The sequence below is a fragment of the Mustela nivalis genome (genome assembly GCF_964662115.1).
Source record: "Mustela nivalis genome assembly, chromosome: 17".
Classification (NCBI taxonomy): Eukaryota; Metazoa; Chordata; class Mammalia; order Carnivora; family Mustelidae; genus Mustela; species Mustela nivalis.
The window spans coordinates 670,950-698,931 of record NC_139036.1 but is presented as its reverse complement, the minus strand read 5'-3'; the positions used below and the strand labels follow the sequence as shown (position 1 = coordinate 698,931).

Sequence of the window (27,982 nt, the reverse complement as noted above, 5' to 3'; positions counted from 1 at the left end):
CATAGCTGAGTGCCTTCCGGGTCTGACCCTGTGTGACGCCACCCGGTGCCTGCAGCTGCCCTCTGGAAGGTGTTGCTTTAGCGGCAGAGCCGGCGGGCACCAAGTGTGTGTCTGTCTCCAAAGTCCTGGGCACCACATCACAATGCCTTCCTGAGAAGCAGAATCAAGGACAGTTGCTGATCTTCATTCCTTCCCACCAAAGGTATCTCATACACCATCTTTGGAAGTTGGAGCCAGGGGGCGCCTGGGTGGCTCAGTGGGTTAAGCCTCTGCCTTCAGCTCAGGTCATGATCTCGGGGTCCTGGGATCGAGTCCCGCATCGGGCTCTCTGCTCGGAAGGGCGCCTGCTTCCTCTTCTCTCTCTCTGTCTGCCTCTCTGCCTACTTGTGATCTCTGTCAAATAAATAAATAAAATCTTTAAAAAAAATTTATCTTTATTATAACTACTTCCTTTCTTTTGATTGAGCTGCCCTTTTCTGATGGGTTTAAATGAGTCGTTTCTTTTATTCAAAAAAATGCTTGAAATTGAAGATATTTGACACTAACGTTTCCTTAGAGTAAAACTTCTGGTGTCTTCTGTAAGTTTTGGTATGAAATAGTCTCCTTTCCATTGCTTTCAAGATTTTCTTCAGTCGTCTTATGATTTCTTCTTTGGCTGAAGACTGTATTTCTTAACTTGTATGTAGTTTCAATTTTTTGTTACCAGGTTATCTAATTCTGATTCTACTGGATTGTGATCAAAGAACTGTTCTTTAAATCTTTAATTTGGAAGCCTTGTAAAGGTTTCCTTTGTTGCCTAGTATGCAATTAATCTTTACAAATATGTCTTTCCTTAGGTGTAAGAAAGAAATGTTTTCCGAGGGAAATAAGGATGTCTATTTTCTTTTTTTTTTTTTTAAAGATTTTATTTATTTGACAGACAGAGATCACAAGTAGGCAGAGAGGCAGGCAGAGAGTGAGAGAGAGGAGGAAGCAGGCTCCCTGCTGAGCAGAGAGCCCGATGTGGGACTCGATCCCAGAACCCTGAGACCATGACCTGAGCCGAAGGCAGCGGCTTAACCCACTGAGCCACCCAGGCGCCGCTTTGTTCATTTTTTTAAAAAGATTTTATTTATTTATTTGAGAGAGATTTATTGAGAGAGATCACAAGCAGGCAGAGAGGCAGGCAGAGAGAGGAAGAAGCAGGCTCCCTGCTGAGCAGAGAGCCTGATACGGGGATCCATCCCAGGACTCCGAGTTCATGACCTGAGCCGAAGGCAGCAGCTTAACCCTCTGAGCCACCCAGGCGCCCCTCTTTGCTCATTTCTTCACTTGGTTGTCTTTTTATTTGAGTTGTAAGAATTCGTCACACAGTCTGAATGCATGTTCCTTATATATGACCTGCAAATATTTTCTCCCATTTAGTGGCTTGTCTTTTGACTTTGTCAATGGGGTCCTTGGAAGCACAAAACTGGGATATTTTGGTTGAGTCCCATTTATTTGTTTATTATTTTTTTAAGTTGCTTGACTTTGGTGTTTGGCTGAGGGGCCGTTGTTAGATTCAAGACCACTAACATTTACCTTTGTGTTTTCTTCTGAAAACTTTATCATTTTACTTTATTTTTATTTTTTAAAAGATTTTATTTATTTGAGAAAGAGACAATGAGAGAGAGCATGAGCGAGGAGAAAGTCAGAGGGAGAAGCAGAGACTCCCTGTGGAGCTTGGAGCCTAATGCAGGACTCGATCCGGGAACTCTGGGATCATGACCTGAGCAGAAGGCAGCCGTCCAACCAACTGAGCTACCCAGGCATCCCGAACTTTATCATTTTAATGCTTACATTTATGTCTTTGATGCATTTTGGGTTATTTTCTCTGTATGGTGTGAGGCAGGACTCCTGTTTCATTATTTGCATGTGGCTGCTTGGGAGTAAAATACTGTTCTTACCCCCATTGAATTGTTTGGCACCCTTGTCAAACATTAGTTGACTGTAATTTATTTTCCTTTTTTTTTTCCCATTGAGGAATTTCACGTGCCATGTATATTATATTTCTAGGAAAAAGGAATCCCAGGATTTTATGAAGAATAATTTTTCCATGCAGTGAAACCAAACTGAGGGGATGGAAATATTCTGCCACTTTTCTAGATCTTTCAGTTATACAAGTCTAGGGCTGGTCATGCCACACTTGTTTAACTTGCCCGTGAGGTTCACAGCAGTTTTCCCAGCTCTGTGGTCATCAATAATTTCAAATTTGCCAATGTACTCATGCTTCGTCATCACAGTGAGGAAACGGGATGAGGACTTTGGTGCATGGCCTCCTAAGAACCTGGCCTTCGCCTCCCCTTTCAGCAGTGTTAATGTTCTTGAGGGCATCTGTGAGACATTTGTTCACACTGTTACTGCGGCACAGAAAGATGGCAGAAAAAGCTTTTTTCCCTTTTATTAATATTTGGTCTTGTTCTCCTTCCCTTTCTCATAACCGAATGCGTATTTCCCCTCCGTCATTTGAAAACTGCATACTGTTCTCCAGCTGTTTTCCCCAGACGACACCTTGTGTATCAAGAATCCTTATTTCACGGTTATTATACACAATCTTAAAGATTTATGACTGTCCTCTTATTTTACACATGCATACACACGAAGCACTAAATACGGACTTTATCTGAATGGCTAAATGTTGGCCAAGACAGAAGCCAGTTGTAGTGGGAACTTCTAGGATAAAGATATAGTCTGAAGTTTTTGTTCTTTAAAAAAAGCCTTCATGGGATGCCTGGGTGGCTCAGTGGTCTAAAGCCTCTTGCCTTCAGCCCAGGTCATGATCCCAGGGTCCTGGGATCGAGTCCCACGTCAGGCTCTCTGCTCAGCGGGGAGCCTGCTTCCTCCTCTCTCTCTCTCTGCCTGCCTCTCTGCCTAACTTGTGATATCTCTGTCAAATTAATAGGTAAAATCTTTAAAAAAAAAAAAAAAAGCCTTCATGGGGCGCCTGTGTGGCTCAGTGGGCTAAAGCCTCTTGCCTTCAGCCCAGGTCATGATCCCAGGGTCCTGGGATCAAGCCCCGCATCGGATTTTCTGCTCAGTGGGGAGCATGCTTTCTCCTCTCTCTGCCTGCCTCTCTGCCTACTTGTGATCTCTGTCTTTCAAATAAATAAAATCTAAAAAAAAAAAGGCCTTCATATTTTATTAAAAATTTTAGGTGTCCAAATTCAAATGGTTAACAATATAGTACAATAATAATAATAATAATAATAATAATATCATCTAATAATAATATAATAATAATTTCTCCTGCACACTAGTAAAATGAGATGTTTCTTTTCTCTTCTTTTTTAAAGATTTTATTTATTTTATTTATTTGACAGACAGAGATCACAAGTAGGCAGAGAGGCAGGCAGAGAGAGAAGGAGGTAAGTGGGCTCCCCACTGAGCAAAGAGCCTGATGTGGGGCTCCATCCCAGCCAAAGGCAGAAGCTTAACCCACCCAGGCGCCCCGAGATGTTTATTTTCATTTGGGATTATGGAGGGGCAAGGTGTTTTTGGCTCTCCTGCTGAAGTAGGGACTCAGTCAGTATTGTCTCCACCTTTTTCCCTAATAGTAGCTCTGGAAGATGAAGACGTCCCTCCATCTCCCAGACATGAGGGTTTGACCAGGACATGGGATGTATAAGCTCATTGACATAGTCTCATGAACTTAGCCCTGGTTTATTGGTCACAGTCGTTCTCCAAGTATTTTCAGGAGTAAACTTCAGGTGTTGCCCTTACTCTAATTTTTCTTTCTGAGACTTCAGACTGCAATCCCTACTTCCTACAGTCACTCGAGGAGAAACGAGGCATGTGGCAGTGCAACAGTGTGTTTTTCTTTCAAGATGACAGAATCACTCTTGATTTCTGTACGCATCTCGGATTTTCATATACAAACATGGATTTTGGTGTCTACCCTGAGGAGATGATACGTACGGTGTAAGGCACACTTGTATTCTCATGACACGTCACCTGGGTTACCCAGAACTTTCTGGGCCAGGCAGAAAGGCAGAAACCTAGGTGAATTCCTCATTGTTCCAGCAGGCTGTCAGCCCTCAAAGGCCTTCTGGATGTGTTTGTGCATCGCAGTGTCTGCTGTGTAAGATACAGAAAGAGCACAGTAGTTCAGTTAGGAACACATTTTCCAGGAGGAACCAGGATTCAGTTTGGGTAACTCTTGACCATTTTTCATCTTCTGATAACTGAAAGTGGTAGTTAGTCTACAGTCATGGTTTTAACATGCATTTCGAATGTAATGTTAGTTTCCATCAACATAAAACTATAAGAACTGTCTTCCTAAAGGGCATTCATGTAAGGACCGTTATTTTCCAGCTTGATTAATGAAAACAAAATTTTTCTGTAATGCTTTCTTCCTACTCTGTATTAGTTTTCAGGACTGGATTGAAAGTGATTTATTGTGGATAGGGTTATACCTGGTCGTGGAATTTTTTTTCTGTTCCTGGGTTTTTAAAGGTGGCAGAGTTGACTTTCTGATTTTAATTCATCTTCACTAGATGAAGAATTCACAAATAGGACTTTTTCTTGAAATAACCATAGCCTGGGGGCGCTTGGGTGGCTCAGTTCATGATCTCAGGGTCCTGGGATCGAGTCCCACATCGGGCTCCCTGCTCAGTGAGGAGCCTGCTTCACTCTTTGCCTCCCCCTCTGCTTATGCTTTCTCTAATAAGTAATTAAATAAATAACCTAAAAAAAAAGAAGTTGTATTTGACTGGAGCTTCATGTGGAGTGACAGATCAACAGAAAGACAAAGGGATATGAGACAGGAAGCAATGAAGGAAAACACAGAGGCGCACAGTACAGACAGATGTTCCTCAGCTTATGACGGCCTCGGCTTCTAATAAACCCATTGTTCAGCTGGAAATCTCTTTAGTTGAAAATGCATGGAAAACACCTAAGCGACTGAACATCAGAGCTTAGCCCCGCCTAACTTAAATGTGTTGAGAAACTTACAGTATTGCACAATTGGGCAAAATCCTCTAACACAAAGCCCATTTCACAATAAAATGTCTGGTATCTCATGTAACTTACTAAACAGTGCACTGAAAGCCAGAACAGGACGGTTCAAGTGTGTTGGTTGCTGACCCTCGTGATCACGTGGTTTGCCTGGGGGCTGTGCTCGCTGCCCCTGCCAAGCATTACAAAGGAGGACCCTACTGTAGATCGCCAGCCTGGGAAAAGATCCAAACTAAATGCATATCACTTTTGCACTATTATAAAAAGTCAAAAAACCATAAACTGAACCAAGGTGAAGTCAGGGATCTTCTGTACCGGGTGTGTTAGGTAAGGTCAAGTGCTCCTGTCTGGCCAGGAACCATAGTGGTATGGGGTAAAGTTCCACAGTAAAAAGTTCTACAGCAGAGAACCACTAGGACTCAAGCACCAAGGGTCACAGGTTGCGCAGGAAGACTGGATGCTCCTCTGTGGGCGATGAGAAGCCACGAGCGACTCAGGAAGGCTGCAGAGCTCTGGGCAGGTGGGACAGCTGAGGGCTGCAATGAAGAGGGACAGGTGGAGCTGGGAGACCAGGTGGGGAGAGCCTGCTACCCTCGAACAAAAGGCGACAAAGGTCTGGACTGGGATGACGGAGATGGTGGAAGGTAATGGGATATTCATGAAGCAGACCTGGAAAGCCATGGAAATGAAATAAGAGACGGAGGGAAAACCGTTCATGACTTTAATTGCCATCAGTATAAAACGTGTTGAATTAAAATGAATTGGTATTTCTAGACCGATGATGACATCACAATAATGGAAGGAAACCAATTCTGATTTTGAACCTGGTTAAGAAGAAAGTATAGACAAGAGAAAAGCAGAGGCTCTGGAGTCACAGAAATGTCACCGTTAAGATTCGTCCCCACTCTTCATTCCCTTCCCTGTAAACCCAGGCAAGCGACACCTGCCTCACAGCACTGGTAACAAATAGGGAAGAGCACACGTTCCCACGTTCCCGGGTCTGACAGGACAGCCAGGGATCAGCGGCACATGAGGAGGTGACAGGTGGTCACTAAACTGAGCTCAGGTGCATACACAGCAGTTTACATCACCTTGAGATGGCTCCTCCTGTGACCTCTCGAAGAAGGTGGCAGTGGTGAGGAAGGAACTCCAGGAGCTTATTAGCATACATGATCTTCAGGCCGTCCGGATGAGACTCAACGATCTGCTCTACAATCACCTAGCAGAAGGAAGAGCGTTTTATTTTTATTCATTTGTTTGTTTGTTTGTTTGTTTTTAAAGCACCTAAAAGAGAAGTATGAACTATACACTACAGAGAAAAGAATCGAGTAAACCTTAAAAATGCACTTCGTTCTTCCCCCTCCCCACTCAGTATGCTTTCTAAACAGGAGGTAAGTAACAACAGCATAAAAATCTAGGTCCCGGAATTTGGGAATACTGCTCCAACCCTGGGGGACACAGAGGCTGAGGGACAGAGACTGGCCTGAAGCTAAAACATCACACACACTCATCTGCTTCCCTTCTGAGCTTAAAAGCAAAATACTGTATCTGCAGACAACAGCTCTGTACCATCTTCACCCTGGCCTTATCCTCTACCGTCTCCAGAACAGGGAAAGGGCTGTGATGGAAAGTGATGGAAGAAAACACATCTTATTTTGCTTTAGTATTTTATTTTTTTTGGTGAGGCTGAGTTGCAGGAGGTGAATGACAAGCATACAAACTTAAAATACAAACGTGGCCACAGTTCATTTAATGACACGGAAACGTAAAGTACTTCCCTAATTTAGCATATTAGATTCAATTCAATGAAAAGGGCATAAATTAAATAACTAAAATATTTTCATTTAGTGACAAAGAATAATGTGATCTTTTTCACCCCCACAGAGAGAGCTATGAAGTATAATAGGATACATACAAAGAACTGACAGATCATTTACTTTTAGTAGTCTTAATGAAGCTGAGAAGATTACTGAAATTAATCCTTCAATTTACTTCTATCACTGGGATACTGTCTCGTTTTAAAACTGGAAGCCTTTCATCCTGAAGTCATGGTGGGTAGCTTTATACTTACCAGACAGAAAGAACACTCGCACTGGCAGGTGACTGGAAGAAAGCCCTCAAACGCTGAGACTGGCTTCATGACTTCTGTCAGCCTGAACTAGATGAATCCGACGCTCTCTAAGTTGGAAGCTGCTGATTGCTGGCGGCCTCACATGGTGCAGCCCATACTCCGGCCGCTCAGAGGCAGGATACACTGACTCCCTGTATTTTACTGTATCCTTATAGGTCAAGAACACTGGGTAACCAAGTTCCGGACTTAAGGTACGACTCCGCTAAATCACCCTTCAAAGCCCTTTATCTTTGAATATTCCCTCCCTCTCACCTTCCTAGCCTGGCAAACTCCCCCATGGTCTTCAAGACTTAAGCCACATCAATTCTGCGAAGATGCCTCCCCTCACAGACTTTCCCTGCGCACAGAGCTGTCTTCCAGCTCCTCCAGTGGGCACGGGCGCCTTGGTGAGGTCACGCTTTTCGGCAACTTCATTAACGTATAACTTATGGAAATGGAAATTGACCTGAAAATGTTCTGATCCGTACCTTCTTCCTAGGCAAGTCCCTCACCCCTACTAAATTAAGATGATCCCTGAGTTATGGCATCACTGGAAGAGACAAGAGCGCATGCCTGATTCCTGCCATGCTGATGGGCTCCAAGCGGGACCAACCTTTTCTTACAACCAGAAGAGCAGGAACTAAGAGCATCTTCAAGGAAGAGCCCTGAGCTCTCTCGCACCCAGTCAAGAAACGAAGCCAGATTAGATGCTCTGTGTTTGTGGAATGAGGTGCATGGGGGCACAAACCTCATCCATGTACGGTTTCACCAGTACTTGACCGACTGACGCCTCTGCATCCCGTGTCTTGTCAATTGTAGCATAAGTCTGGAGGCAGTGCCGTATGATGTCCACATTGGAAGTCTGAAGCCCTTCTAGCAGCAGGCCTCCCAGGGACTGCTGCAGCATGGCCGTAATGTGGGCTATACGCTGCAAGAACAGAGAGACCAGGAAAGAAGGTCCAACAGTTTCTAAAAGCTCAAATATATGTGTATAATTTATATACATATGTGTTATATATATAAAGCGAGCCTCTAATTCTATCAGAATATATGTAAGATTAAAATCCCAACATTTCCTAGAGAATAACAATGAATCTCTTCTCCCCATGATTGCTTTCTTTCTTTCTTTCTTTTTTAAAGGTTTTTATTTATTTATTTGTCGAGAGAGAGCACAAGCACATAAGTAGGCACAGGCAGAAAGAGAAGCAGGCTTCCTGCCAAGCAAGGAGCCCAAGGTGGGACTCGATTCCAGGACCCTGGGATCATGACCTAAGCCAGAGGCAGTGGCTTAACTGACTGAGCCACTGAGGCGTCCCCTCCCTATGATTTCTTTGAAAGTAAGTCGGCTTCATCAAAGTGAAGTTGAGACAATTACGGAACGACAAAAAGTTATTTGCCTCTTAAGCTACGGAGTAAATCTGACAAACGTGCATTTAAACCCAGTCAAGGGCTTTGGATAAATGAACTCTGACTACATCATATGATGTGTCAAGTTACATGAAATTCAGAATTAATTTTAATTGCATAGTTTGGAGACTACGCTTGTGTCTTTACACAAAATCTATCTAGTGTGACATAATGGAAGCAGGGTCCCAAGCAGGAGATACTGAAAAAAAAAAAAAAATTCAAAGCTAGCTTCAAAATCCTGTAGAGTAGCAATTATCAGGGGGCAATGCTAGGTCAAAGCAAAATCATCCAGGAAATTCGCAAACAGCAAATTGAAAATCGAAACCAACACTTGCTGGTCTTACTTTGTCCAGAAGAGGCATGCCTTTGCTCTGAACAGCATGAAAGTGTAACTGGTTAAATTCTGTGGCAATTCTCTCCAAAATCTCTCTAGTCCAGAGAGGGCTAGTAGAGACAATTAGAGAAGTGTAATTCCCAAAGTTAAAACCTGCCACCCCCACCGCCCCCCCATGCCTTACAGTGCTCAGGCACCTGCAAATGCACGCCATCAATTTTCAGGACAAACTCTCTGTGCAGCAGGCCCCTGGTGCGAGGGGTGAGGAGTGGGGAGGTCATAGAAGCCACCGACGCAGCCTGGCCCGGGCCACAGGGCCCAGGCAAGGGGATGGAGCTATTTTAGGTCAGTGTGGGTACAGCTGCATGTTTCCACCACGTTTCTCAGGCTCTCCCATTCATGCCCTTATTCTCCCATTCCCTAACCCCCTCCTCTCTCTTGCCCTGTCCTACCGTTCATACGCGAATCCCCCTCTTCTTCTCCGCCTACCTCATTCTCCCTCCCAAGTACCTCCCCAGTACCAACTACTGCTGTCTCCTCAATCAGCTAAAACTGACCGCCTAGCAGCAACCTGGGAAATTGCTCAGAGCAGAGGACTCCAAGTTTACATTTACCCAACGGCAGAAAGAGCAAGCTCGGTGCTCTGGGAGCTGGTGAGAAATCACTCACAGTGCATCTGCCATCAAGTGGACTGGATACACTTCCCTCTTGCCCCCCACATTAGAAAGCATCAACCCCATTCAAAAGGAAGCCAAACAGTGAAAGAAAAAAAAAACACAACAAAGGCCCCAACGCCCCTGCTGGGCTCTATGAGGCATCCCACATCTGAGGATGGGCAGTCAGGTAGTGAGGAAACACACTGTAAGGAAACCCAAAAATGTCTGGAGACCTGCCACGGTGTGCCCCATCCCAGAGCATCAGAACTGGTGTGGAGGGAAGGCAGGTGCTGGGCATGACCAATGCAGAAGCCTAATCCCAACCTCTACTGACTGATCCCATGCGCATTTCCTATTTATCCTTATCTCGGCATTTCTGGGCCTAGCAGAGCAAGATGGATTTACCACGCGCTGACACTGCTCTGGCTTTCCTGACTCCAGAGCTCAGAGCTGCTCTTCTGGAGAAAAAAGTCCTCCAAGGTAATTCTGAGCAAGAAAGCGCACAATGGCTGTTTATCAAGGACAGTGCTGCAAAGGGACAGGATTGTAGACAAAGAGCTCACTGAGGTGTTTCTATCCGAGGAGCACAGTAGCAACAGCAAAGACGAGAAGAACACTGGAGGGCCAGCTCCCCAGGGGCTGAATGTGGACATGGCTGGAGGGGCTGCAGGTGCTGCCAAGGGCCGCAGCAAAGCAGAGCCGCTGGAGACACACGGGCTGCAGAAGGGCCGCGTACAGACTGTCTGCTAAGTGTGGACGAACCTGGGCAGAAGCACGAGTGCAACGGGCTAGAGACACAAGCACAGTGGAGGCTGACCACTTAGTTGAATGCCTTGATGTGAAAGGGTCAGAGACCTAGGACCAGAGAATCGCTTCCTTTGGGATGTGTCCGTTCTTAATCTCCATCATGAGACATGTGGAGCATATGGTCTCTCAAGTTCCTTCCAAATCTAAAACCTTAATTCCTACAATTTAGAAACCTAACTCCCCCTGCAGGGGGAGGGACTGTTAGCCTCACACAACAGAGCACACAGGGCACCAGGCGACCTTGACGCAGGCAGCCCAGCTGGTATGTGTAGGACCAGCCCCGGCTACTCCCACTGCACCACTGTGCGTCTCACAGTGCTGACAGGACCTAACTACTCATTTTCTGAGTCACTCATCTACCCTGGCTGATTGAAAATTCACACCAGGAAGGGAACAAGACAATCACAGTATAACAAAGAGAGCCATCATCTTTTTCCTATTTCATAAGCTTTTTCTTTCCTGTTTGTAAATTTCAACTGGATGTGTCCTATACTATTTCATAATAATATAATGCTGGTGCAAAATACATCAATGGTAATACTCTGGGCATGTCTAGGAAAAAAAATGAGATGGAGAAAAACCAAGATGAATGGTAGGTATGCCTTAAAGATCAACAGGACTTTGCTAGTCCTCAGGGAAGGTGATTCCAAATATACTTTTACACTGCAAGCATAATGAAGTGTTGGAACTGTGGTCTATAACCAAAGGGTTTATAGGAACATGTTATAGATTTCACCATTTCATGCTCTCCACTCTCCTGGAGCTACATTCTAGCCACAAACCTGGATTTTCTTCTTGTTCAGAAATGAATTCTAACTAAGCTGTCCCCACCTAATTAGACTGGATGTGAAGTATTAATTTATGTGCTACTTAGTTAAAAAAAAATGCTTACCTGCTTGCTTTTAGTGCAGAGGTTTCTTTTTTTTTTTTTTTTTTTTTAAAGATTACTTATTTATTTATTTGACAGACAGAGATGACAAGTAGGCAGAGAGGCAGAGAGAGAGAGGAGAAAGCAGGCTCCCTGCTGAGCAGAGAGCCCGATGCGGGACTCGATCCCAGGACCCCGAGATCATGACCTGAGCTGAAAGCAGCGGCTTAACCCACTGAGCCACCCAGGCGCCCTAGTGCAGAGGTTTCTTTAGAACTTTGTGAATTTAAGATTTTTTCAATCTTTTCAACTGATCAAATAACTTGTATAAGCCTCAACACACACATCTATAAAAATAAAAATTAAGCAAACAAAAAACGTCACCATCTTTACTCTTAATCATCTTTATTTCCCATGCTAAATGCAGGAAAATATAAGACCAAAAGTTAACTTCAAATATATAGGGCATGCTATATTTTGAATATTTCTATGAAACACAGAATTTTCAAGAATGCAAATCTTAATTCTAGAATAAGCATACTTCCATATTCTATTGCAAGTTTATAGAGGAAAAAAAAAAAAACCCTAGACTTTGCTTTCTCATATTCTATACTCTTATTTCTTCTTTTCCCCATCCTGAATTTTTCTATGGGCATTTCTTTCCTATTTTTTTAAAAAGATTTGTTTATTTGAGAGAGAGAGAGACTGCATGTGCGCGTGCAGGGGAGGGGCAGAGGGAGAGAGAGAATCTCGAGCAGACATCCTGCTGAGCACAGAGCTCAATGCGGGGCTCAATCTCATGATCCTGAGATCATAACCTGAGCCAAAATCAAGAGTCGGACGTTTAACGAACTGAGCCACCAGGCGCCCCTCCATTTGTTTTCTTATGGCCCTTTATTCATGTTTTAGCTTTGGCTTCCGATCGTACTGACCCTCTCAGTTTACATGTGCATATACCTATATGCCCAAGCACCAAATCATTAAAGAACTTTTACACTACAAATATTATCAAAGAGGTTGAGGGACATTATGAAAACTCTCATCCTTAAGGAACAAAAAAATACAAAGTCATCCATTCAATAAATAGTTACTGAACACCCCTGGGAGCTCGACATTCATTCCGACGGGGGGTGGGGGAGGAGGGGGACACAAGAAAATAAAGCAAGAAATACACCCTGCTCTCATAAAGCTTACTGTTTTGTCTGGAAGCGCATGACAAGCATTCTTTGGACAAAAGCTGTGAGGAGATCCAGAGGCGAATTAAACAGAAGGTCCCTCAAACAGGCTTTCTCCCCACTGAGATTTTAACAAATATGCTAATAATACACATAGAAAACATAGTACAGAGCAGCAGGCGAGAGTCAGAAGCCCAGACTCCCAATGCCCGCAGTGCCCCTACATTGTTATGATCATGAATGACATCGGGGACACTTGAAACTGGAGATGGCACTAAGGGGAACACTCCCGGGGTGAGCCCTCAGATGTACAGAGCTGTTGCCTGTCTCACACACCTGAAACTAAGCCAACATCACATGCTAACTACTGGGAATCGAAAAAATTAAAGTGAACACCAGAACATAAAGAACACAGGATCAGAAAATAACAACAAACCTACGGCAGAATGCTGAGTTTGCTTTGGAAAGCCCACTTCTCCCCTAGTCTCTAATATAGGCCTATTTTCTTTACAGGGCCACTGACAATTTATACAGTCGTTAACTGTCAAGCACTGCACCGACAACAGTTATCACGGTTTCTTGTTCTGGAAAAAGTGGGTGATCTTGAGATTGTGTGGGTACCTCTGAAATTCTGTCTTATTATTTCAGGTAGATAACGTGACGTAATGCATAAAATGCACATGCGTGAGAGCTTTGAAAAAAAGCTGAATAGTGCTGACAAGTTCGTGGAGAAAAGAGGAGAGGGCTTCAACTGGCATGCAGCATAAGAAATCTACTGGAGGGTACCTTTTCCTTCCTTATGTCCTGTTGTTTACACATTAGTTCATCTACTGCCCGAATTCCTTTACTGACTGATGACCTGAGACTCTTTAAAAGAATAAAAAATAAAACGTATTACAGACATTGTTTTGTCACATTATCAAGTTCCTACATCTCATTCAATTCCACAGAACTTAATACCTGTGCACCAGTACTATGCAGATATTGACCAAAAAAAAAAAAAAAAAAACATGATATACCAGACATAGTTACTGTTGAGGGGACTCATGATCTGGGGGCATAATGACACGAAGGCAGGGTCGCACGGCCAGAAGAAGAATGACACATACACAGTGAAAGTTATGGGGATGAGGGGGCTTAGAATGGAGAACAGATAATATGAAGCAAAGTACAGGAGAGTCTGGAAATGCGACGGGGCTCGAATCGGACTCTGAAAGCCATGTGTACACAGCTGCCGAGGTGGGGAGGGGATGGGGAACAGATGTAAGTGCAGACATACTCAGGGGCAGGGGCAGACAGGCACACAGCCATGTGCACTGCAGGCTTCCTTCTGGAGAGAAGCAAAAATAGGAATGGAGGGCCAACTTCACTGAGATGAGGTCTTTAGATTCTGCATATTTTGGAGAACAAGAGAATGTCAAAGCACTGATGCATGATGATGAAATGTGGGTATGGAAATACCAGGAATCAAGAATGAAGAACAGAAGACCAGAAAAAGGCAGAGCACAGAGGTAGAGAAACATGTCCAGAAGCTAATGAACAAAGAGATAATTAGGAATTAGGGCCAAAACAAAGGTTAACAGAAACAACTAGAATGAAGTAGGCAGATCACAAAAATTCCACAGGAAGGTGAATTAATTCACTCCATCAACATTATGAAACACCTCCTGGATATCAGTATTGTGGCAGCCTACAGGGATGCAATGAAGACAGATATAGTCATATCCCTCAGTGATCTGAGAATCTCACAGAACAGCTTCAGAGTTGGGACCAGAAAGGCAGGTCAGGCCTGTGGCTGAGCAGGACCAAAGTGGCCATAAAAACAGGCCATGGAAAAGGGAGGGTATATGGTGATGGCAGGGGGTGAGGTGGGACGGGAGCCTGTGTGAGTAGAGCAAATCTGCCTCCAGGGAGGGGGTTCGAGAGAAGAGTGGGAGGCCAAAGGAAGGCTAGGCTTGGGAAACAACACCACTATGAGGCCCCGGGAGGAAGAGGCACACCAAGGAGGCAGTGGGAGAGCCCCACAGCGGCTGGTGTGGAATCCAACAGCGGACCATGAAAATCCCTTCCATTCCAAGAAAAAGTATCTTTAACAAGATTTTGTAAAATTCAAATGAGACATAAACCATGGAAAGTATTAGCTACCTCAAGGCACAACTCAAGATTTTTACCTGTTTCATGAACTCTTTCCTGCCTGCCCCTCCCCTAGGCTTCTCAGCACTGATATTTCCATTACTCCGCATTTTTCTTGGTTCTAACCATGTACTGTGTCTTCCCTTAAATTATGTTCTCCTTATATTCTCTCTAGGATGCAGGCACTGTCTTAGGGGAGGGATGCACGAGGCCACTCAAGCTAGAGGAGACAGACAAGGAAGGATGGTGTCGTTTATGACAAGTTCACGACAGGGCATCAGAACGGACAGAGGCCGTAAGTCAGGGCACCAGACACAGATGGGGGGGGGGGGAGACAGGGCAGCACAGTTTCCTGTTAGAAGTGATGCCACAACTGCCCCTCCACTGTTCACCCAGGTGAAGTTCCTATTCTCAATGGCTTAGAGGTGGGGAGTCCCATTCCCACAACAGAGATTTTTCTGAGAGAACATTCAAATGTAACATTTATTAAGTATTACATTTTATTTATATTATCCTTCAGTTCCATTAGGGATTACACAGTTTTTGTAGATCAGCCCAGGAACCTAAACACACGTAGATTACGTGGGGTGGGGGGGATATTTACAAGATTACAAACTGTTAAAATACAAGTCATTCGTAAGTTAGAAACCACTTACATATGACCAAAGTGGCATTAATAAGATGAATTTGGAAATATGCTTCCTCTCCCCTGACATTTTAAGGTTGTCTACTCTGAGAATAGGTCTTCTTCAAATCGAACATGTTTTTTTAGGTTTTTAGCATATGCAAAAACAAAATCATTTACAACTCTTCTGAAGGTGAATATTATAATCATGAACCGTTAAAATACAACCACCAGTACCACCAAACTAACAGATGAAAAGAATTCTTAGAGAAAAGCCGATGAGGACAACAGGCGTCACAGCAGACTGTTTTCATTAATTGGGGATTTACCAGAACTTCTCGTAACTGTCCCAAAGGCACAGAAAGTTCATTGAGGGCTTTGTCCATGCCAACCTAAAGGCAAAACCAGGTTGGCACAAACACATCACGATAAGGAGTAATAGTGATGTATCTATTTAACGATCAAAGCAGTACCAGATTTAAGTTATTTTTTTGGCACAACTGTATTTTGCTACATAACTAGCTAAACAACAGAAGTGTTATTTGGCCATTAATATTGTTCATAGAATATGAAAAAAATCTGTTGAAATACATGGAACTATAAAAATAAGGGAAGTCATGAGAAAAGAAAGTTTCCTTAAGAACAATTTGCCTTTAGATGACATTTTAAATGAATGTGAAAATTTTTCACAGAAGGTGAACAGTTCTCTGTCTTTAATTGATGATACTCAGCCAGGTGATGTGAAAGTCTGACGGGCTACGTCTCTCTTAAACATTATTATAAGCCTTGAGAAAAATAGAAATTAAACAGAAGTAAAATTTTCTAGGTTTTTAATCCTATTGGGATATTTATCTTAGTGGTATATTTCCCAAAAGCAAATGTGCATCATTAATTTTAATGCTTCTTGAAATTCCCATGGAGCTGCAACTTTCTGTGCTTCTCTGGACAAACAGATTTAAAACAAAATGAAGCATCAACAAGGAGACTTTTCTGCCAAGTAACAAAATTCAACATTTCTAAACAGCTTTTACAAACAATTGATAAGCTCACTGCAAATCATTCTTATATTTTTATAAAACCAAACTTTTTAAATATCAATGTTGGCCAATGTTCCCTCAACCTAGCTCTGGCTAACAGATATACCTGGGAGTAAATTAAACATTGTAAGAGTGGTAGACATTTACTCCTACAAATTAGTCTAAATCAAGGAAGACTTCAGGGTAATCACTTAGCAACTAATAAAACAACCCCTTGGGTATTATTATCCTTTACTTTTCACTGTTGACTAATGAATTTGAAACATAATCAAACTAGAGCAACCTTAAATGAATAAAAACTAAAACAAACAAAAAAATGTATTCCAAAAAGTTTAGATCTTTTATTAATGAAATTGGTAATTTCTTCAAGTTTCTGGTGGGGTTGGTGGGGTAATCAACTGAAAGGTTTCTAAAAACTCTGCCCTTTTAATAAATATGAAGGAGAGAGAAAATGTGTGTGTGTGTGTGTGTGTAGGACTTGTGAATTTCAGGTTTACCAAGTTTGTGGAAAAGTTGACAAAAATCTGCATAATCCTTGTGATGAGCTCGACCATGGCTGTTTTAAAAGTTTATAGTAGAGTTCCAGATCTCCTCTTAGTTCCTCCAGCTGGACACGCTTCCTACAGTCAGACACAAAGTGATCGACGTCGAAATCTTCCTGAAAATCAAACCAGAAAGAAAAAATGATTGCACTGATACCACATTTTACATAGAAAAATAAGATCAGAGAAAGAATAAGAGGCCGTATTACTGCAGGGGAACACACACAGGGACATAATGGGGTCTGCTCACTTCCTAAGATTATGGGAAAGGGGGCCCCTCACCAAGACCATTCTCTCCAGTTGCCTAACTCTACAGGCATTTTATTTCTTTTAATTATACATTTCAAAGAGGGTCTTCTCAAAATAGAAACAGCTTTTTCTTCTTAATTTTAAAAGTAACAAATGTTCACTGTCAAACTTTCAACCAACCAAGAAATACTTATGTAAGAGAGAAAAAAAAAAATCACCCACTCTCTAATGCTCTGCAGTTAAGCACTGTTAATGTTTATTTTTCTTCACTATTTAACACAGCGATTCACATCCTTCCAGACTTTGTTTTGGTCTTTCTCTTTACTTTTTTTTTTTTTTAAGATTTTATTTGAGAGAGAGAGATGGAGAGAACAAGTGGGAGGAGGGGCAGAGGGAGAAGCCGGCTCTCTGCTGAGCTGGGAGCCTGATGCCAGGGTTCATTCCAAGACCCTGAAATCAAGATCTCAACCGAAGGCAGACGCTTAACTGACTGAGCCACCCAGGTGCCATAGTCTTTCTCTTTAAAATATAAATTACTTTTGGGGTGCCTGGCTGGTTCAGTGGGTTAAGGCCTCTGTCGTTAGCTCAGGTCATGATCCCAGGGTTATAGGTTCAAGCCCTGCATTGGGCTTTCTGCTCAGCAGGGAGCCTGCTTCCCTGTCTCTCTCTCTGCCTGCCTCTCTGCCTACTTGTGATCTCTGTCTAATAAATAAATAATTTTTAAAAAAATAAAATATCAATTACTTTTTAAAGAAACTGACATATAATGGACACATGTTAGTTTCAGGCGTACAACATAAAAATTCCATATTTTTATCTGTTGTGAAATGATCACCCTAAGACTAGTTAACATCCATCACCAAACATACACATTTTTTTCTTGTGCTAAGAACTCTTAAGCTTTAGCAACTTTAAATACATAATAATATACGGCACCTGGGTAGCTCAGTGAGTTAAGGCCTCTGCCTTCGGCTCAGGTCATGATTCCAGGGTCCTGGGATTGAGCCCCACATCAGGCTCTCTCCTCAGCAGGGAGCCTGTTTCCTCCTCTCTGCCTGCCTCTCTTCCTACTTGTGATCTCTGTCAAATAAATAAATAAAATCTTAAAAAAAAATATATATATATATTATATATATATATATATATATATATATATATAATATACTATGCAGCCATCAAAAGAAATGAAATCTTGCCATGTGCAATGACGTGGATGGAACTAGAGGGTATGCTGAGTGAAATAATCAGAGAAAGACAATTATCATACAATCTCCCTTATATGAGGAATTTGAGAGGCAAAGTGGGGGGTGTGGGGGTAGGGAAGGAAAAATGAAACAAGATTGGATTTGGAGGGGGGCACCTGGGTGGCTCAGTGGGTTAAAGCCTCTGCCGTCGGCTCAGGTCATGATCACAGGGTCCTGGAATTGAGCCCCACATCGGGCTCTCTGCTCAACAGGGATCCTGTTTCCTCCTCTCTCTCTGCCTGCCTCTCTGCCTACTTGTGATTTCTGTCTGTCCAATAAATAAATTAAATCTTTAAAAAAAAAAGATTGGATCGGGAGGGAGACAAACCATAAGAGACTCTTAATCTCACAAAACAAACTGAGGGTTGCTGGGGGGAGGGGTGTAGGGAGAGGGTGGTGGGGTTGTGGACATTGGGGAAGGTATGTACTATGGTGAGTGCTGGGAAGTGTGTAAGCCTGACAATTCACAGACCTGTAACCCTGGGGCTAATAATACATATTTCTAATAAAAAATAATAAAATTAATATACAATAATACACAGTATTATTTACTACAGTCACTATGATGTACATTACATCCCCAAGGCTTATCTTATTAACTGGAAGTTTATAACATTGGACCCCTTCATCTATTTCCTCCACAACCTCGCCTCTGGCAACCACCAATCTGTTCTCTATGACTTCATTTTGTTTTGTTTTTTTAGATTCCACATGTGAGGGAGATCATACAGTATTTCTCTTTCTCTTTCTGACTTATTTCACTCAGCACAATATCTTCAAGGTCCATCCATGTTGTTGCAAATGGCAAGACTTCCTTCTTTTTATGGTTGAGTAATATTCCATCGTATACACACACATTTTCTTTATCCATTCACCCCGTTGGTGGACACTTTAGTTATTTCCAAGTCTTGGTTGTTGTAAATACTGTGATACTCACTACCGTGAGTGTGAGTCTTGCTGGCCGCTAGAGCCAGGTGATCTAGAGGTATACCCTGGGTAGCAACTGCAAACCTCGGGGCATCATACGAGCATTCAAGCTCCTTTCCAGGAGATACCAGAAAGCAGAAGTGAGGTAGAGGGACAGCGCAAAGATGGTACCCATCAGCTCCATCTTTGGAGAATACCTTACTAGGCTCCCAGATCCACGTTAAATTAGATGCCTGCCCCTCAGGGCTTTAAGATAAGCAAATGAGCCTCTTTCACAGAAATCTGAACCCATTTCAGTCTGCTGCTTCTGTGCTGATTTCCAGGGTGGGTCAGTCTACTCGCGGGACTGCTTTAAGAACTGTTTCTCAGTTTGCTATAGCCTTGTGGGTCTCATGGGTGCAAGCTCTGATGGCTTTCAAAGCTGGATGTTTTGGGGTCTTGTCTCTTAGATGTACGTCGTGGAAGTTGGAGTGCCAGAAGTGGGGCTCAAACCCTTTGCTCCTCAGGTAGAAGCCTGGGGTTTTGAGTACCCTCCCAATCCCAGGTCACTGTACCAGGGGTGGGGTTTATGGCAAGACTGATTCTTACTCCAACATAGGTTTTTTTCCTTTCTCACCTAATGTGTAGGAGTCACTCAGCTAGTTGTAGGGTTTTTTCCACAGGAAATTTTTCCATATGGAGCTATAGATTCAGTGTGTATTTCATAGAAGAGATGAGTTCAAGATCCTCCTATGCCACCATCTTGAATGGAAACCCCAGACCTTCTCTATGTATGTGTGTACACACACATATGTGTACACACACACACATACACACACACATACATACACACACACAAATATTCATGCTCTTCTAAACTATTTCCCAGCTAGGGGCACCTGGGTGGCTCAGTGGGTTAAGCCTTTGCCTTTGGCTCAGGTCATATCTCAGGGTCCTGAGATCAAGCCTCACATCAGGCTCTCTGCTCAGCTGGGAGCCTCCTTTCCCCCCTCTCTCTGCCTGTCTCTCTGCCTCCTTGTGACCTCTCTCTCTGTTAAATAAATAAATAAAATCTTTAAAAAAAGTATAAAAAAATAAAAAATAAAAACCCATTCTATTAAAAAAAATTTCCCATCTAAAAGTATAACTTGAATGTCTTTACGTAAGGCACATACATTTCTATTAATATTTTATGTGCATGCTGAGTGTCCCATTGAACAGATGTTCCAAATCTTTCATAACCTATTTCCAAGTATTGGTCTCACAGGATTAGCTATCCTGTGTTTCCCCTTTACAATTCTGTGATACCTGGGTAGGCTTAAATGCTTAGAGGCAATAAATTACTATCTACTTCCCCTGTGACTCTGCTACTCCATGACCTCTTTAGTCAGCAAGAATCAAATGTGATGATTCCCAAACTAGTTAAGGACACCTACACTTACTTCGTAATTATACAGCTTCATTAAACTCTATGTAAACCAACAAAATATGACTGCAAAAAAAAAAATCACTGTTCTTTTGAAAACTAACACAGCTACTTTGGAAAGGTTTGATACAAATAAATCAATAAGAAAATTTTTGCTAAGTTAGGTATGGGTGAGATGACCAAGTACCAGGCAGGGAGGGAGTGATCACAGGATTCTCACTCAATTCAGTTAAAGAAACTGAAACTGAATGCAAAAAAAGACAACATAGAAAGCTTTTTTTAAAAAGATTCTTTTTATTTATTTGAGACACAGACAGACAGTATGAGCAGGGACAGGGGCAATGGGAGAAGGAGATTCCCTGCTGAACAGGGAGTCCAATGCGGGACTCCATCCCAGGACTCTGAGGTCATGACCTGAACCGAAGTTAGATGCCTAACCTATTGAGCGACCCAAGTGCTGTGATAACTCAGAAATCTAATCTGCAGGCCAGTTTCCAGAAAAAGGACCTGGCACTGTTTCAATGGAGAATAAATGTACATATATTTTTTCCAAATAAAATGCTAAAAACTGTATGTACCATTCCCTAAGAGTACTTGTTTAAACTGACTTTTTTAGTTAATCAACCAAAGACTGACCCTGCTAGTGTCGGAGAGAAGGACTTCATACCAAACCGTAATTTCACAGTTATCTACAGAAAGCCACCTGCTTCTTACACTGGTGACCAAATTAGCCTGGACCTTTCTCTCCTGAGACCATCTCAGACCTTATATCATAGTTATGTAGTACATCACGGGAGGGGGTCTCGGTTCATAATCCTGGCCATCCTACTCACCAACTGTATACCTTTAGGTCGATCACTTTCCCTGCCTCAGTTACACATTGTTGAAGTTCTTGAACTTCATGATGGCATTCTAAATTGTATAACTGGGGTGCCTATGTGGTTAAGCATCTGCCTTTGGCTCAGGTCATGATCCCAGTCTCTTGGGTTTGAGTTCCACATCAGGCGCTCTGCTGAGCAAGGAGCCTGCTTCTCCCTCTGTCCCTTCCTCCTGCTCCTGCACTCTCTCACTCTCAAATAAAATCTTAAATAAATAAATAAATAAATAAATAATATAACTTAGCCTCAGTGAACAAATGCTATTAGGTAATATTAGTACTCAACTTACCATTTATGCATTTGTTCTCAGATAAACAAAAGTTGCATAACACATGACTAAATAACTCGGAACATCTGTGAATACTGGGTTAGGCAGCGTTTGCTGTGAAAAGCAAACCCAAACTCACAGTGCCATAATAGAGACCCATTTCACTTAACCAAGAATGGTTTTACTACTTTAGGAATGGTTTTACTTTATAGTGTAGATTTCCCAAGTATTCAAAAAGAAAGTATTTACAATCCATACATTTATGCTCAACTGATTTTTCACAAGGATGCCAAGACCATTTAATGGGGGGGGGGGGACAGTCTTTTCGAGTGCCTACTACTGGGACAAGTGAATATCTACATGCAAAAGAATAAACTTGGAACAGCAACGTCACACATACACAAAAATATAACTCAAAATGGATCAAAGATTTAAATGTAAGAGTAAAAACTGTAACACTCAGAGAAAACAGGTGAAAATCTGTATGACTTTGGATCAGGAAAAGCTTTCTTAGACATGATACACAAAGCAATAAGAAATATTAGATAAGCTGAACTTGATCAAAATAAAAACTTTCGTGTGTCAAAGGACACTACGGAGAACGTGAAAAGACAACCCACAGAATGGGAGAGAGTATCTGCAAATCATTTGTCTGACAAGGACCTAATGACCAGAATATGCAAATATACTCTTAGAACTCAACAACAAAAAGACAAATAACCTAATTTAAAAACAAGCCAAAGACTTTTGAATAGACATTTCTCCAAAGATGATACACAGACGGTCAAGAGCACATGTTGGGATGTTCGACATTCTTAGTCATTGGGGAAATGCGAATCAAAAGCACATGCAGATGCCACATCACACCCACTAGGACAACTATGGTAACATAAGAAAAAGAAAAAGAGAAAAAAAGGAAGAAAAGTGCTGGCAAGAAGGCGGAGAAGCTGGAACCCTCCTGTATTGTCGGTGAGAATGTAAAACAGTGTGGCTAAGGCAGCAAACAGCTCGATAGCTCCTCAAGAAGTTACACACGTACAATTACCCAGCAGTTCTACGTCTAGGGGTATGACACTGACAGAACTGACAACAGATGTTCCTGCCACAACCTGTACATGAATGTGCACCGCAGCGCTGCTCATAACAGCCAAGAGAGTATATACCCAACGTCCATCAACTGATGAATGGATACATAAAATGTGGAAGAGCCTCTTACACAACCATAAAAAGGAATAAACTGTTACATGCTACAACACGAGTGAAGTCTGAAAACATTCTACTCTCAGGTTAAAGGAAGCCAGACACAAAAGGTCACGTGTTATACAATTCCACTGATATGAGATGTTCCAGAAAAGGCAAATCCATCAAAACAGAAAGTAGATTCATAATTGCCAGGGAATAAGGGGAGGGGAGAATTGGAACTAAGAGGTTTATTTTTCGGGTGATGGAAGCATTCTGGAATTAGTCAGAAGTGACGTATGTACCATATGCACAGTAAATATACTAAAAACCAGAGAAGAGTACACTTTAAAATGGGAACTATTATGCTTTGTGAATTACATTTTGATGAAAAATAAAACAACTTAAATATCAACAAGTTAAATGCTAGGATACATTAAAAAAAATCCAAAGTAACACTAATCACAGGAACAATGGTATAGCTACATGAATTTCAGACAAAGCAGATTTCAAAGAAGGAAAATTATCAGGCATAAAGAGCAGCATTACATAATGATAAAGAAATCGACTGATCAAGAAGACACAATTATCCTTAATGTATGTGTGCCTGATCAACAGAGGTGAGACACAACCTAACAGAACTGCAGGGAGAAATAAACAATTCCATTATCACAGCTGGTGACTTCAACACTTCTCCATCATTAATGGGCCGATCCAGCAGCAGGGCAACAAGGATCTGACAGATGTGGACATTCAGTCCAGACATGGCACACTTAACACCACCATCAATTACCATACAACAGATGTACACAGACAATTTTGCCCAGTAATAGTGCAACACACATTCTTCTTAAGCTCATATGGAACACTCATCAAGACAGAATAATTCTGGCCCACAAAACACAACAAATTTTTAAAAATAAAAAATTATACCAAGTATGTTCTCAGACCGCAATGGAATTAAAAATCAGTAACAGAAGATAGCTGAAAAAGTCCAAAATACATGGAGATTAAATGACACACTTCTAAATGACAGGAGACCAGTCTCAACAAAATACAATGTAGCAAAATGTGTGGAATGCTGCTTAAAGGGAAAATACAGTACTGAATGCAAATATTAGAAAAAAAAAGATTAAAGTCAATAATCTAAGCTTCCATTTTAGGCAACAACAACCAAATCAAATCTAAAGTAAGGAGGGGCTCCTGGGTGGTTCAGTTGGTTAATCATCTGCCTTTGGCTCAGGACATGGTCCTAGGGTCCTGGGACAGCGCCCTGCATCAGAGCTTCCTGCTCAGGGAGGCTGCTTCTCCATCTCCCATTCCTCCTGCCTGTATTCCCTCTCTCACTGACTCTCTCTGTGTCAAATAAAATCATTAAAAAAAAACCCTAAAGGAAGTAGAAAAAAATAAAAATTAGAGCAGAAATCAATGTAATTAAAACCAGGAATTTTTTTTTTTAAATCATAAACCCCAAGTCTGTTTCTTTGAAAACATCAATAAAACAGATACACCCTTAGCCAGGCAAACAAAGAAAAAAGGGTAGAAGACATAAATTACTAATATCAGATGAAAGAAGGGATGGCTACTGCTAACAATCCCAATCACTGTAAATTCAACCAAACATTTATGGAATACTACACAATTCTCTAAAATCTCTTCCAGAAAGTAAAACTAGAAGGAATACTTTCTAAATCATTCTAGGAGATCATTATTACCCTGACACCAAAACCAATACTACAAGAAAAGAAACTATAAACTAGTATCTCTCATGAACACAGACACAAAAATCTTCAACAAAAATTAGCAAATAAAAGCAAACACTATATTAAAAATTTAAACACCAGGATCATGTACGATTTATTCCAGGTATGCAACATTAGAAAATCAATGTGATCCATCATATCAACAGGAAAAAAAAAAAAAAATCACATGATCATATCAATGAAGGGAGGAAAAAAAACATTTAACAAAATCCACACCTCTTCTTTATTAACCCTCAGGAAACTAGGAATAGGAGGACTTCCTCAACTTGATAAAGAATGTCTCCAAAAATCCACAGCTAACATGATATTAATACTGAGAAAATAGAAGACAGGGAATCAAGGCAAGAATGTCCCTCCTACTACTACTATTCAATACTATACTGGAAGGCCAAACTAATGAAATAAGGTAAGAAAAGGAAACAAAAGGTATACAACCTGGGAAAGAATAAAACTTTGTTCACAGATGACATGACTGTCTACAGAAAATACAAAGACTTCACACCCCACACCCTCCTGAAACTAGTCAAGTGATTATAGCAAGTCTGCACAATACACAGTTAAAATACAGAAGTCAATTGCTTTCCAATGATTTATCAGACAAAGGGCCAGTATTCAAAATTTATAAAGAATTTATCAAACTCAACATCCAAAAAACAAAAAAATCCAGTCAAGAAATGGACAGAAGACATGAACAGACCAAAGAAGACATCCAAATGGCCAACAGACACATGAAAAAGGGCTCCACATCACTCAGCATCAGGGAAATACAAATCAAAACACCACCTTACATCAGTCAGGTGGATAAAGGGGAATCCTCCTACACTGTTGGTGGGAATGTAACTCTGGAAAACAGTATGGAGGCTCCTCAAAAAGTTAAAAATGTAACAACCCAACGACTTAGCAATTGCCCTATTAGATGTTTATCCAAAGTACACAAAGTGATTTGAAGGGGCAAAAGCACCCCGATGTTTATAGTCAAACTACTGAAAGAGCCCAGATGTCCATCAACAGATGAATGGATAAAGAAGATGTGGTATACATACACACACACACACACACACACAATTACTCAGCCATCAAAAAGAACAAAATCTTGCCATTTGCAAGGACATGGATGGAACTAGAGGAAGACAAATACCATATAGTTTCAGTCACATGTGGAACTTAAGAAACAACAGATGAATATAGGAAAAGGGAAGGAAAAATAGAAACAGACAGGGAGGCAAATCACAAGAGACTTAACTACAGGAAACAAACTGAGGGTTACTGGAGAGGGGAAAGTTGGGGTAACTGGGTGAGGGGTATTAAGGAGGGCACTTGTTGGGATGAGCTCTGGGTGTTGTATGCAACCAGTGAATCACGAAATTCTAACCATGAAACTAAAAGTACACTATATGTTAACGAGATTGAATTTTAATTAAAAAATTTAAAAAGTCAACTGCTTTCGTATATACCAGCAATGTACAAGTGGAATGTGAAGTTAAAAACACAAGACCATTTACATTAGCATACCAAAAAAAATTAATACTTAGGTGCAAATCTAACGAAATATGCACAAGATCTATATGAGAAAAAGTATAAAATTCTGATATAAGATAACAAGCAAGGTAAGATGTGAAGTGGAAAGAAAGTCCATAATCTTGGGTAAGAACACTCAATACTGTTAAGAGGTCAGTTCTTCCCAAACTGATCGACAGACTCAATGCAATCCCAATCAAAATGCCAGGAAGTTATTCTGTGGATACCAACATGTTGACTCTAAAATTTGGATGGAAAACTGGAAAACCAAGAGTCCCAGAGTAGTCAACAAAATATTAAAGAGCGGGGAAAAAAAGGAAATTGAGTGCAGTCTGAATCTCACCCATGCCTCTCACAGGCTGGGTGACCCCGGACCAGTTATGCTATGTCCTTTAATATTTCCTAAAGCGTATATTCACTCCATAACCCTGAGCCATGTTCTCATTTCGGTGAGTGTGGGAGGCTGCAATAAGGCTTGAGACGAGAACCAAACCAGACCCTGTCTTGTGCCTCATTTAAAGTCCAAATAACCTAACAAAAGGTTTAGGACGGGAAAAGTTCAGTAGCACTGGGCCAGAGTCTGTGCTATGTGTTGTGCGATCGCCCACGTGACTTCCCACACGCTTACTAAACAAATGAGAACAATTCGGTTGGGCTAAAAAGTTCGTTGCTGGTCCTTGCTGCCTTAGTACAACCCATAATTTACTTTCAGGTTTGCTGTATTTGTACTGGCATCAGCCATTTGGCGTCATGAGGAACCATAGTTGCTTAACTAAACACAGATGTAATGTCACTATATATATGGCCTTAAGGCTTTGAATAAACTTAGCACTGTTGGACATCCTCCTCAGTGCTCCTCCTGTCCCCCATCTCTCTGCTTCTCATGTTCCTGGTTGATTTGTTGCGCCGGCCACGACAGGTGAGGATCTGATGGTGCCCACTATCTACAGAGATCCAATATATACAACTAGGACAGCCTGGAGGGGGGTGGGCAACCCAGGCTGGACAGGGAGTTAAGAAGGAGTCAGGAAGGGCGCCTGGGTGGCTCAGTGGGTTAAGCCGCTGCCTTCGGCTCAGGTCATGATCTCAGGGTCCTGGGATCGAGTCCCGCATCAGGCTCTCTGCTCAGCAGCGAGCCTGCTTCCTCCTCTTTCTCTCTCTGCCTGCCTCTCTGCCTACTTGTGATCTCTCTCTGTCAAATAAATAAAATAAAATAAAAAATCTTAAAAAAAAAAAAAGGAGTCAGGAAGAAGTCATTCCCACACTTGAGGCATGGGTTGGTACTGACCAGAGACACTGGGCAAGAGACAGTGTCCTAGGACTGCTGTAAGACTAGCCGGGTCCAGGCAAAGCACCTAACAGTGTGTAGATGTAACCCATCTGTAAAAGGTGGACGGGGGGTGGTGGTTGCAGCTGGTTGAGCATCTGACTCTTTGTTTTGGCACAGGTCCATTCACCTGGCCCATTCACCTGTGCCTGCACGTGTTCTGTGGTGTGCTCTTTATCTCTCTCTCTCTCTCTCTCAAATAAATAAAAAAAAAAAAAAAGGAAGTCAGGAAGGATCAGGAGACCTGCTGTTAAGGTCCCAAAGACTCCACCCTCCTCAACTAGCCTCCGGAAATAAAGTAAGTGGATGCCCAGGAGCCTCCTGGACACAAAACTTTCCAAAGCAAAGCTTTCAATTTCATACTGGAGAAAAGGCTGCTGTGCAAATTCAAGACAAAAAAGCCGGCCATGGTGGGGTGGGTTTGGACAGGGTTGGTCCTGTAGGGCTCTGGCCACTATATGCCCACTGCCCAAGCCAGGAGCCTGGAGTCTGTGCAGCCAGTGCTTCCTGAGGCTTCCACATCTTGGCCTCGCCCTGAAGTTTCCTCCTGGAAGCTCCT

General features: G+C 42.0%; 1 protein-coding gene and 1 long non-coding RNA gene across 7 annotated transcripts in view; both read right to left on the bottom strand.

Moving 5' to 3' along the window:
• The window catches only part of LOC309851908, a 224,746-nt gene that overhangs the window by 182,145 nt on the left and 14,619 nt on the right, over window positions 1-27,982 (bottom strand). The window lies entirely within an intron of this gene.
• Window positions 1,692-16,168, bottom strand: LOC309851907 (conserved oligomeric Golgi complex subunit 2-like). 6 transcript variants are annotated; one of them, XM_082707810.1, is made up of 4 exons: window positions 15,416-16,168; window positions 7,830-8,009; window positions 6,063-6,190; window positions 5,038-5,507 (listed from the first exon to the last, which is right to left on the bottom strand). In XM_082707810.1, exons 1-4 carry the CDS (start codon window positions 15,470-15,472, stop codon window positions 5,465-5,467), a joined length of 408 nt encoding a protein of 135 aa, XP_082563936.1. In that variant the 5' UTR covers window positions 15,473-16,168; the 3' UTR covers window positions 5,038-5,464. The 6 variants fall into 6 exon arrangements, 1 of the variants encoding a protein (XP_082563936.1); XR_014304985.1 differs by lacking the exons at window positions 5,038-5,507; window positions 15,416-16,168 and adding an exon at window positions 1,692-2,352 and having other exon boundaries at window positions 7,695-8,035; XR_014304986.1 differs by lacking the exons at window positions 5,038-5,507; window positions 15,416-16,168 and adding an exon at window positions 3,833-4,092 and having other exon boundaries at window positions 7,695-8,035.